General features: G+C 33.6%; 1 protein-coding gene across 1 annotated transcript in view; it reads right to left on the bottom strand.

Moving 5' to 3' along the window:
* SLF1 (SMC5-SMC6 complex localization factor 1) overlaps nucleotides 1-13,333 on the bottom strand; it is a 68,053-nt gene that overhangs the window by 18,014 nt on the left and 36,706 nt on the right. The window contains exon 11 of the mRNA XM_044657651.1: nucleotides 3,516-3,663. Coding sequence (XP_044513586.1) covers nucleotides 3,516-3,663 — 148 coding nt within the window. The remainder of the gene's footprint in view (nucleotides 1-3,515; nucleotides 3,664-13,333) is intronic.

Below are 13,333 nucleotides of genomic sequence, written 5' to 3' on the forward strand. Positions count from 1 at the left end.
TTTAACTGCTTATTTTAAGAAATTGGGTTGTACCACAATCTTCAGCAACCAGCACCCTGATCAGTCAGTAGCCACTGCCATCTAGGCAAGCCCTTACCCCAAGAAAAATATCATGACCTGCTGAAGGCTTGGAGGTTGGTTAGCAGCTTTTAGCAATAAACTATTTTTAAACTAAGGTACGCACAATTTTTTTTAGTCATGATACTACTACAAACTTAACAGACTACAGTATAGTTAGTGTAAACAACTTTTATATGCACAAGGAAATAAAAAAATTTATGTGACTTGCTTTATTGAGATATCCACTTTACTGTGGTGGTCTGGAACTGAACCTGCAATATCTCCAAGATGATATGCCTCTACATATTTGTGTATTCTTTTCTCTTTTTATTTTTGTAGAGAGACTATTATAAGATTATAACTGGGGACAAAGTGGGAAAACTATGGATACAGACTATCCCTATTTTTTTAAACTACTTCTTTTGATGAGCTCATACTCACCTGAATTATCCAATGAAATTGTAATACTAACATTATAGGTTTTTTAGGATTTAAAAAGGAACCTATACTATGTAAGCAGGTAGTATGATTTAACTAGTGACACATAAGCTATAGGCTATAGAGTGCCAATCAATGACTTTGCATAGTACAAGTCTTGAAAACAGAGACATTGGTGGGGTTGGATTAAAATCTATACTATTTTCTACTTAAACTGACTTTAAAAAAAGTTTTGGGGAGAAAATTATTAATACCAGAACATTTATGGAAAATAAAACAACCATAATAAAGTAATGAATAGATAAAGAAGACAGAAATGTTAGAATCCTTCATAAAATTTGATAATTTTTATTAGGGTTAATTTTCCAAGGAAAAGGAATGAATGGCTCCCACTTTAGATTGATCTAGTTTAATTTTTGCAAGGACTACCTATTTTAGGGTAGGAAAATGAAAGAGCTGATACATTCTTAGTTACAGGACAGTTTATTCTCTTTTCTTTCAGAGAATGAAGGAAAATTTATTAAAATGATTTATCTTGCTATTATAATAGAGATAAGTAGACAGCATTAAATTATCTGTATATGAAAGGTGAAAGACTTTTAAGAAACTATGGAGTGCTTCACTTTTTATAATGTTTTCAAAACTAAAAGAAATTAGATTTCAAAAACAGCAAGTGACTAAGTTTGGAAGAAGTTGCATGATGCGATGGAAATAAAGTCAAAAGATCCAGGCTTATGTGATGGCTTTGTCACTTTAGCCATGCAACTATGGCAAACTATTTAACATTGCTGGGCCTCAATTTCTTCATCTGTAAAATGGGAAGTACTTGGATTATTTACTTTGAAAGATAGTTGTACTTTGTGGAAATACTACTAGGTCTATACCCCAAAGAGATTAAAGAAAGAAGAAAAGGATAAATATGTACAAAATATTTATAGCAAGGGACAGTTAGGTGGCTCAGTGGATTGAGAGCCAGGCCTAGAGATGAGAGGTCCTGGGTTTAAATGTGGCCTCAGAAGCTGTGTGACCCTAGGCAAGTCACTTAACCCCTATTGCCTATTCCTTACCACTTCTGCTATGGAACTAATACACAATACTGACTCCAAGACAGAAGGTAAGTGTTTAAAATATGTATTACGTATTTTATATATATATATGTATATATATATATATAAACACACATATATATTATACATATTTATAGCAGCTCTTTCTGTTGGGGCAAAGAATTTGAAATTGAGGGGATGCCCATCAATTGGGGTAAAGCTAAGCAAAACATGGTAGATGAATGCAATGGAATACTACTGTGCTGAAAGAAATGACAAGGGGGATGGTTTCAGAAAAGGTTTGTATGAATTGATCCAAATTGAAGTGAGCAGAACACTTTCTAGAGTAACAGGAATATTATAAAGATAATCAACTTTGAAAGACTGAGAAATTCTGTCAACATAATCACCAACTGCAAAGGACTCATGATGAAATATCCTAGCTAATTCCTAATAGAAAACTGACAGACTTAAGAATTTGGACTGATTCATATTTTCTTTTTGTTTTGGACATAGCAAATGCAGAAATTTGTTTTGCATGACTATATATAATATATATGACATATATACATGCACATATATATACACATATATATTTGTAATGGGTTTTGTTTCTCTTGCTTTCTCAATGGGTAGGAATAGGGCAGAAGAAAGAGAATTTGAAACTGAAAAGAAAATTGAATTTTTAAAAAAATCTAAGTCGGTGGGAGAAATCTCCAATTAGAATTAAACATGGGATTCTTATTTCCATATCAGATGCTAAATGGAATTGTTATGTGGCAAGGTACTTCATATTTTAAGTTTATCTGGGTTTTATGTTTTGCCTAATACTCACTTTAAGTTAAAAAATAACATGATTCTTTATCTTCTAAAGGAATTTAAAATAGATTACTTAAAGATGTTTTTAAAAAGTTTTGTAAACTGTAATGTACCATGTAAATGTTCACTACTGTTTTTAATTTAATAGGAATTAGAAACAAAACCTGAGAAATGTGATAATTAGATTAAGTCTACACTGCCCATCTTTAGATTTAATCACCAAAGGTGAGAGCACCTCCAAATTCTGGGAGGTCCCAACCCACCTGTGCTAGAGTGAGTGATGAATCAAAATCAACTGAACGCCCCCCCAGGCGGTCTATGAGAAGCATCTATTGTGATTGGACATGCAAATTAGGAGGGAGGCACAGGAAGTGACACATGAGTGACCCCTTTTAAAAGGAGAAGGTCCTCAGTCAGCTGAGGGCTGCTGGTGAAGAGGATGGCTGATGAAGGAGCTCTTCTGGTCCATGGAGGAGTGCTGGCTGGAATGCTAAAACCTTGGTGAGTTTAAAACTGACTGAATCTTCCTGAGCTTCTCTTAAGGAACTTCTTTTAATAGACTCCATGAATGAAGCTTTGTTTCATTCACCTCCGGGCCTCTGGCCCTCTGACTCTCAGCTGAGAGTTAATTAGATCTACCTGGATTAATTAGAGGATTGTAGTAATTTACCTACTGTGTTAGATTCCTATTTCTTTATTTCCTCTCTCTCTTCTGAACAATTGTAAATAAACTTCCATAAAGTCAATTTTGACCTGAGGTTATTCCTAAATTGGGGAGATTTCCTTTTAATATACTGAACCCCCAAACCCCTTTTTCCCCCTTACAGAAAACTGATAAAATATCACAAGTATCTGCTAAATGCCAGACAAAAAATGTAAAATAAATTCCCTGAATAAGGCCAAAAATAATCTACAATATATTTAAATACTTATAAGAGCAGTTAGGTGGCTTGGTGGATGGAGAGCCAGGCCTGGAAATGAGAGTTCCTGTATTCAAGTCTGGCTTCAGACACTTCCCAGCTCTATGACTCTATGTAAGTCATTTAGTTCCAATTTCCTAGTCCTTACTACTCTTCTGCCTTGGAATAGATACTTAGTTTTGATTCTAAGATAGAAACTAAGGGTTTTTAAAAAAGTAGGGGACATACTCACCATCACAAGAAACAGCAACATAATTTCCTAGATGATCAGACATTTGTTGCATCACATTTCTGTCCTTCATAAGACTCAGAAATATCCAATACTCTACTACTGCTCCAAGAATCCCAGTCAAAAGATAAGCCATTTCATTTTTGAAGGCCTAACAGATCAGAAAAATAAAAAATTCACTATGGGAAATCATCTAGATTTTTAACTTTAGGCATGCCCCAAGTCAAATAACTCACATGAACACATAGAAGCAGGACAGAGATATTTATAAACTTAGAAACATTTTTTTTTGTCACAAAAAGCCATGAAAAAACCCAGACTTACTGACACCTTTGGTCTTCCTCCAGGGATTATTTGGAATGATTATAGAAAACTAAAATTGATAATATTCTAAAAGGTTCCAGTAAATATCAAAAAAGATGTTTCAGGTCTTAAATGGTATATTTGTGACTCTAGGGTCTAGTTTACTAACCATACGTAAAGCATGTATAGACAAGAAAGGGCTGGTTTATACCCTCTGCTATTTCTCTGCAAATTATGCCCATAGGCAAAATCAACAATACCTCTATGTAAAATTCTAACCATAAAGACAAAATTGAAAAAGGAAATGAGTTTTTTAAATAATTAGTTTTTATTCTGAACTTAACATTAAAGGAAATAAACATTTCTTAATACAAAGTAAAACAGAAAGAGGACTACACTAAAGTGTACATCTCCACCAAGTAGTTTGCTAAAAATGAAATAAATTTAAAAAAAAAAAGAGATTAAAGGTTTCAAATAAAATAAATTTTCCTATTACTGAAAAAACTGATTACATTAAATCTTCTTGATTAATGATTGGATGTAAATCCACTACCTATTGTGAATGTGTTTATAGAGAGCTAATAGGAGAGAAAAGCAAGGTATAAGTATTGATTTGTTTTTGCACCTTCTAAATTCAATTATTAAACTCCTCTACAAATTAAAAGCACTTTTCAAGTCCTTCCTGCCACTAGAAATTGGTAAAAATATACTTTACGCTTCATTCATGAAATTCATTAAGAGCTAAATTGTAAGATTAACTGAGGTCCAGAAATATACATGATATCTGGAACCACTAAATTGATTTAAATTAAAACAACAAACCAGCTTTTCTTTTTCAAAATATCTCAGGTTCTTTGTAAGAAAAGTAAGATGATGACACCACTAACTAATCCTTACTTTCTATATTTGATAAGAAAATATCCTCAGAACATGCCACGTAGTAGGAGTTTGTCCTCTAACTGACTTTACAACTTTAAAAGTTCTAAGAGCCTTGCCCTGTCAGGTAGGTTCTGATTCCAGGGTGTTTTCATGACTAAGTCCTTAGACTACCAAAAGCCACCATCATCTAAGATTCCAGATGACTGATCAAACTGACTTTTTCAAGGAAAAGGAGATAATTTCTGGGAGAATACAAAAAAGTGAAGACAAAGTTTGTTTGTTTTCTAAATGTTAACATATTTTCCTTCATATCATACACATACCTTAGCAAAAGTTCTTGGTTAAAAGAAATTTTAAGAAAGAAATTTGTTTAAAAGAAAAAAATTTAAACTGTTTTTCATTTTAATTGGTTTCCTTTGTAATCCTATGTATTTTAGTTTATGCCTCTAGGGAAGAAAATGGTAGTGCAGAAGACAGAATGGTGGGCCTGGAATCGGGAAGATATGAGTTCAAATTTGACCTCAGATACATAGTAGCTCCGTGACTATAGGCAGGTAATTTATGCTTACCTTAATTTTCTAAACTATTTAATATTAATTTTCAAAAAGTGCTTAACGTTGGCCCAGCACATAGTAAATACCCTATAAACACTTATTTCCTTCCTTTCCCATTTAAAAATATTTTTCCTGAGAAGAGGTATTTTGGCTTCAACAGACTGATGACATGAAAAAGGATCAGAACCCTTGAAGCTCTGTGGGGCTGAGAAGCTGCAGAAGCTGGGTCTGAGATACATCTAAAACGCATTTATTAGGGTTGCGCAGGCCAAGGTTTCAGGCTCTAATATCATGTGTGTAGATAAATGCCCATGATCTTAGAAGAGGAAGAATTTTTCAAGGCTATTGGTCTCCTTTGTTACTATGGCAAGACCCACAGCAAGGAGGATATAGAAAATGGCTATTTATTTGTTGTTCTCTAATTTAAGAACTCACAAGGATGACTACTACACATGACTTAGTACAAGAGGTAGAGGGTTACCTTAGGCTCAGAGATTAAGGGATTTGCCCACGATCACAAAGTGAGGCAGTATTTGTACCGAAGCCTTCCTGATTCTAAGTCCGGCACTATATGGGCTATGAAGTACTGAAGTCATCATTTGTGTTTAAACACTAGCACACTAGGTACATCCACTTTAAATTGTTATAGTGGAATTGGGTTCAAATACTAGCTCTGCTGCTTAATATTTGTAGGTGTGTCCCTGGGCCAGTAAGTTAAAGTCTCTTAAGTCTTAGATTCCTCATTTACAAAGAAGAGGCTTTACCAAGTGATCCCTCAGGATCTCCCAGCTCTAAATCTACAGTTCAGAAGAAAACATAATGCAATGAACAAGAAAGTGATTTATTTTGGAAGCTGTTTGCTAATATCCTAATCTCTCTGCTTTCTGGCATATAGTCCACCAGTACTAACTTAATATATACTTTGGGAACAAAATGAAAACTGATGTTCATTATTATGAACCAAAGTTTCTGCAACATCTTGCATGTCTCCTTAATCACTGATAATCAATCAACTAATAATCAATGCAGAGAAGCAGCATGGACAAACACAATGAAGAGAGAGTTGGACTAGGACGTAGCAAGCTCTGGGTTCAGATTCTGCCTCTGATATTTTGCTACCTATATGATCATGGCACCCCCTCAAGTACCTCACTAAATTGGCAGGAATTATCATGTAGAAGAAATCACAAGTCCTTAATGTAATAAAGTGTAGTTCAACAAAGTTTTAGAGTTGAGTATGTTTTGTTTTGTTGTCATTTTGTGAATATTTCTAATAACTATTAACTAAAATATTGAGTTAATTAAAGCATAATTAAAAATAGCTAGAATATTTAATTAACCAGAACAATTCCGCTTACCATCTGATCAGGTAAGATTAAGTTGCACAGGCCAATATAAACTGTTTTGTTAAAATTTATTTTTGTTATGAATTTAACAATCATCACCAAAAGATATATTTCAGTATAAAATAATAAAGATTGTATATACAACCATGAATTGCTGTGATGTAGTTTTTAAAGTATATTTTGAATTTAACATAGTAGTAACAAAATTGTCCTGATGTTTTTGTGTCCCTTCTGAACATCTTTTTAGTACTTCTGTGCTCCTAATTTTTATTGATGCTTTTTTCTTTTCTTTCACATTGCATCTCTTTCACTACAAACTAATCCACATCTCCTAACCCAAACAGATGTTCTTCCTTGTAACACGTAAGTACAGACAAGCAGTAAAACAAATCAAACACACTGGTATACATCAAACCTTTTTCAAAACACTTTCCATGTGCACAATTTCAGCTGATCTTCAGAACAACCCTGTGATTGCGGCAGAGCAGGTATTATTATTCCCATTTTATACACAGGAATAGGAAATTCAGGCTAATAGGGGTTCAGTGACATGGCCTTTTTCAAAAGAAAAGAAGTGCAATTAAAAATAAAATAGGTCTTTAGACATCCAGTCCAGGTTCCTTCTGTCTTCTCTTGTGGAAAAGTCCACAACAGGCTCCTAGAGATAAAGAGCTTTACCACATACAATAAAATGTAACGAGATAATAATTTAATGTACTACTACCCTTTCAAAACAATAGTAAGAGTTGATATTTATACTGCGCTTGAAGGTTTACAAATATATAATGAACATTAATTTCATTTCATCTTCACATCAAAAAGTAACTGCAGTTAACTGCCCCCACTTTACAGATGAGGAAACGAATAAGGCTTGGTGGAATTAAGGGATTTAGTCATGTTTAGCACAGTTCCTAAATGTCAGAGGTAGGATTTGAATATGAAAATGTTTTACCACAGAAGAGGGAGTATTCTAGTAGAAAAGTATTCATAACTAGGAGTTAAATAACCATGGCCATGGTTAGAGTTGGGTCAGAGACTTTTGTTAAATCACCAGATCTCAGGTTCCTTATTTTTAAAACAAAGAGGTTTAACTCAATAATACAGTATTTAAGATTCCCTTTTAAGTTTAGTTGCATTTCCTTTCACTATAGCAAGGTAAGAAAGAAAAAATATCACAGGAATTTTAGAAAAAAGATGGCAGCCAACATCAGATCACAGTTCTAAAGCTGGAACATCTGGTCCAACCTTCTTCACTTAAAGATGAAGAAAGAGGCTCAGGAATAGTAATTTGGCCAAGGTCACACAAAAGTAGAAAGTATGAGAGAAAACATAAGAAGCCAGGCTCTCTGATTCTAGATCCACTGACTCTATCCACTGTACCACACTACCTCCTCTTTCTTACTGACAATTACAAAAGAAAAAAAGAAAAGAAAAATCAATACTTGGAGAGTGAAGGGACAGTCTATGAAAGTATTAAAGGCATATAACCTCATTTTATTTCTTTGAGATCTGCAATTGTAGAGTTACTGCTATGTATTGTATAAGGATGTGCCAAGGAGAAATAATACAGAGCAGGTCCTAAGCTGCATAGTTGATGCCCATGTTGAATTTGTAGTTCCTTTAAAATAGACACATCCCACCTCTGCCCTTTGCCAAGGAAAGCCCAAAGCACTCTCGGATTCATGACAATGAAATTCACTGCCACAATGTCATTTGGCAAGACTGGCTGATTGACATTATGACAAAACAACATTAGCATAAACTGAGGACTTCTGTTTAGCTAATGACTTAAATTGAATGCTTCAATGCTGTAAATCAAGAAACAAAATGCTTTACCCTACTGAAAGTGATGTCTGTGAACATGCATGGAATTCTTTAAATTGAAAACTGCCAAAGAGACTGAATTAAGAATGAATTTTAATAGTGAAAATTAACTTAATAGAAAAAGTTCATATGAATAAAAAATCCTAATCAAGTCTTAAGAAATAAAATACTAATTTGAAATGTTTAAGGCTAGTTTTCTAATATCTAATAATAACCACAATTTACGTGGCAGTTACTGCTAAGCAAATATGTTGCTCTTGTTTATAAAGTGCAATGAAAATCTTCAAGCTAAGTACATAAAATCTGTTACTATTTACAACTTTAGTTTGCTTTCTAAGCATTTTCACATTGGTAGTAGTCCTTTGGTGATTTAGTAAACTGTGAAAAATGCTGTGGTCTATATTATTGTTTTAAGATATAACGAGCAGTTTCATCTAATACAATCAAATGGAAGAAAGGAAGAAATGTTCCACAAAGTGAAAAGTCCTTTTTATCTGTAATGATTTTAGCATTTAAAAAAATAAATGAAAGGCAGATAAAGCTGAGCAAGCACTTGATAATCTATAAAGAAGTTACCAGCTTTATACAGCATCCTCTCATTTAAAGATGAGAACTATATTTAGTCCTAGTTATAATGAATGCTTTCTGTTCCTGTACCCTGGTGCAACCAGTCTTTTTTAAAAACAGGCACACAACACTGAGAGTGCCTACTCACCAGTTTCAACCATCACATAGCAAGGTGCCTGAGTCCCCAATTACCCTGACGAGGAACTGTCCTGGCTATAGCCAGGACAGGGGAACAAGGTACAGAGAACACACTATGCACTTTTTTGCAGGGCAAATTCCCTTTTTAGTCCCTGAATCTTAGAACAGATGCCAGGAGCTAATTAAAAATAAATCAAAAACAAAAACCTCACAATTATTTAGATCATATCTCTGACATTTGCCTAAATGAAAACCTAAAATTAATAACAAATTAATGCTATGGTGTTGAACAAACTGTGCATCTCCTACTGTTCCCTGTCTCTAAATCTGGTGAAATAACTGGTATTATTATATAATAGCTAACATTTATATAGCCTTTATAATGTGCCAGGCATTGTGCTAAGTACATTACAATTATTCTCTTATTTGCTCCTCATAACAACCTTAGGAGGTAGGTTCTAATATTGCACATCCCCCTCCCTCCTTCTAGTCCCTTCCCTACCTATACCTACATTTATCTAAGAGCAAAAAAAAAATTTTTAATTAAAGTATACAGATTTTGGACACTAAGCAGTCAAGTATTATCTCAATTATCTTTGTATACACTGCTTTGCAAATAGGAGGTGTTTAATAAATGCAAATTTATATCAGACCTTATCATAAATAAATAGTAAACAAATTAACTAGTAGGAAAATTTACAGTGTTAATACTGAAATTTCTGAAGCTGAACAAGGTCAGTAAGACTTGAGGCTGGTTTCCATGTATTATGCTGCCTTTTCATGCTTTCTTGGCAACATATAAAGAAGTTTACTAATTGAATGATAGTAAGGGTCAACAGTACTTTGGAAGTAATAGCAAAAATGTTCTACAGTTTATTCAAATTACTACCAAACTGGCTGTAGGTAAAACTGACAGATGGCATAACGGTTTTCTTTTGTATCCTCCAGGATGTGATGACTTTGTATGATGAAATTTGATCTGATATAGGAGATTTTTGTTTGATCTGGAGATTATAAGATGTTAACACTTCAATGGAAATACTGCCTCCATTTGAAAGCAATCACCCCTCTCCCTTCCTACCCTCTAAAAGGAAGGTCCCTCCTTACCCTATGAGGCTTTTTATGTCCTATTGCAAGAAGTACATGCTGCCTTTGACTGATTACAGTAAGAGTTTTAAAAAAATTGCAGCTGGACCTTTAAGAAACTCTCTGTTAGAATGTTTCTCCATGGGTTGGGCAAGAGGGAAGGGTGGTTGAAACAAAGGTAAAATTAAATGAATATCTACAAAGGAAATTGATTAATTGGGGTCAATATCCCAAAGGAAAACTTTTCTGCTGTATATTGAGAGAGAAAGCTGAAATCACAAAGAAGGAGATCCAAAGAATATGTCTCTAGCATCATTCAGAATTTTTAGAAATTTTTCTGTTAATATGAAACCGTGTCATCTTAGGCTCTTTTTATAGACAAATAATAATTCGTACAAGTAATAGCACAGCTGATTTCTTTTTAGTGTCTTAAAAATAATTTTGTATTATATTTAACTTACAAACAAGCATGGATGTATTGTTATTGGGATCTCTCCCAAACTTCTACTTATGAGGTCTGAAGCAGACTAATAACCACTCATGCTAATACTACTGCTACAAGCAATTTCATTCTGCCACAGGCATGACATCAGAAGGAAATGTCTCATGGACTTGCCTGAAATGTCAGATATATATCATTCATTATATGCTTCAGTTTTTACACTCCTGATTTGTTATCCCACCAATATGAAACCAAAAAATTAAGAAAATATTACTCTATGGCATTTCCAGTGCCATGCTTCATTTTTTGTATATTTTGACCCCTTGAAAATTCTTGTAATTTCATCTGAGAGTAATTATTCACCACTGCAGAGTGAACTGCATCTCTGCCTTAATAAATGGGTTTTGGGGGATTGTATGGTTTGAAAAATCCATCTTCAGAAAGTTAGTCTTCTGGGAATGAAACCCTTAGAACTAAGGTTTTTTTTTTTAATATAACAGTTTTGTTTTGGGGCTTACACTAGATGTCTGACTAGCTCTGTAGCACCTGTCAGAGATTGTGCTCTGTTGAAATAGCCTCTGACTATATAGAGTAATCTCCCTGTGTCTGAGGATGGCTATTGAGGTGCATGAGAGGTTGTACATCATGCTCACTTCATTATTCTTTAGGGGTTCTGTTCCACTTTGGATGAATGGTTACTTTTGATTGGGAACTTTAAATATGCAACTGGAGTCTCAAACTTTTTAGAACTTGAGCTCAATTTCAATTCAATATTCAATTTCATTAGCGAAGCAACTGTTACAGAATTCAGTATAATATATATATAGTGAAAAGAGTGCTGATTTTTGGATGCCAAGTCCTGTGTTCAAGACCCTGCTCATACTCTTATTTGGCTATATGACTTTTTGGCAGGATGTTCCATCACTCTGAATCCATTCTGTTTTCTCATCTATGAAATTGGTATAATACATACCACCTTAAAGTAATACCTCTCAAGATCAAGTGAGATATCAGGAAAAACATATCATGAACTACATTAGTGTAGAAGAGTCAAATACTACTGCTAAAATGTATTTTGGTGAGAAACTTAAAATAAAGTATTTCAGTACCACATACTTTAGTAATGGCTCCCTTTATCAGTCATTAAAACTGTGTTAGAATATCACAACATGATTTAAGGAAGTAGATATTCAAAATATTCAATATCAGTTCCTATACATGGGAATCATAGATGTGTACGAGATTCTATCTTTTTAAAAAATACAACTCAAAAGTCAATAAAAATATTATAAACTTGGCCTCAGACTTCTGGTGTAACCCTTGTAATGGTCACAGGTGTTAGTAGGTCAGACTCAAATTCCTATCTCCTGCCTTAACACATAAATACAATTTCCTGTTTTTGTTTTTTTTTTTAAATCCAGGTTTTTTTTTTTTATTTTTTAAATCTGTTGTCGTCGTCGTTGTCGTCGTCATCATCATCACCATCATCATCATAGCTAACATTAATATAAGGCTTTCAGGTTTGCAAAGTGCTCTGTAGATACTTTATATGTATTTATAAGATGAAAATATAGGATAAATACATATATAACATACATTATATATAAGATGAAAATCTTATCCTCGTAAAAACCTAATGGGGTAGTAGTTATTATTATCCTTGTTTTACAGATGAGTAAACTGGAGGCAGACTGAGGAGAGTGACTTGCCCAGAGTTACACAGCTAATAAGTGTCTCAGTTCTGATATGAACTCAGGACTTCCTGATTTTTCTTATTTGAATTTTATTATTTTAAGTACACGTGGGTATTAATGTGATCATAGTAATATTATCACTAATTCTAATCAACTGTGAGCATAATATAATAAACCGATAGCTCAGATGTTACACTTGTTCCTTTGAAATATAAAAGACCTGAATGATTATAAACAGAGTATTCTCTACGAAGGTTTTTTCATATGGAAAAGAAGACTGAGAAGGTGCAAAGGGCTGTAATCTGCATTATTAGAGAAAGTACCCATATAGGTAAGACCCATTAAAGTACCAAAATAAGTATAAATGTTTGTTGGAGGTGACATAATAGGTTCTGGTCAATGTGACAACTTTGATCCAAACTATCTAAGTTTTTCACAATAGAGGTTGAACTCATAGATACTGAGAAATTAGAGATGATGAAGAGTTAGTGGGGAGTTCATATCAAAATAACACAATAGAACATATATAACCAAATAACTTGTTATGGAATTGAAATAGCTCTGATTTATTTTCCTTTTACAGTAAGGATTAAATCTAATGAATTTTAATTCTTTCTAAAGGAATATTACTTTCATTTCACATAAATATATGAATATATACATATATATATATACATGTATATAAACACTTATCCACATCCACATGAACACTCCTGTCCCCTAGAAAGTCATCCTCTGTAGCAAAGAATAAGGGAAGTTAAAAAAAAAAAGCACTTTGACAAAACTGAAAAACACATTTGTTAAGTCTGATGGTATAGGCAACATTACATACTTACTGTTTTTTTGAACTCTTCTTAGGGACTAGACTTAGTTATTATAATTACACTACACGTAGGGATTTTTTGTGGGGGTTTGGGTGGATGGAGTTATCTCTATATTACTGCAGTCACTATGTTTCATATTTTACTGGTTTTGCTTATTTAACTAG

Source organism: Gracilinanus agilis, chromosome 1, assembly GCF_016433145.1.
Source record: "Gracilinanus agilis isolate LMUSP501 chromosome 1, AgileGrace, whole genome shotgun sequence".
NCBI lineage: Eukaryota > Metazoa > Chordata > Mammalia > Didelphimorphia > Didelphidae > Gracilinanus > Gracilinanus agilis.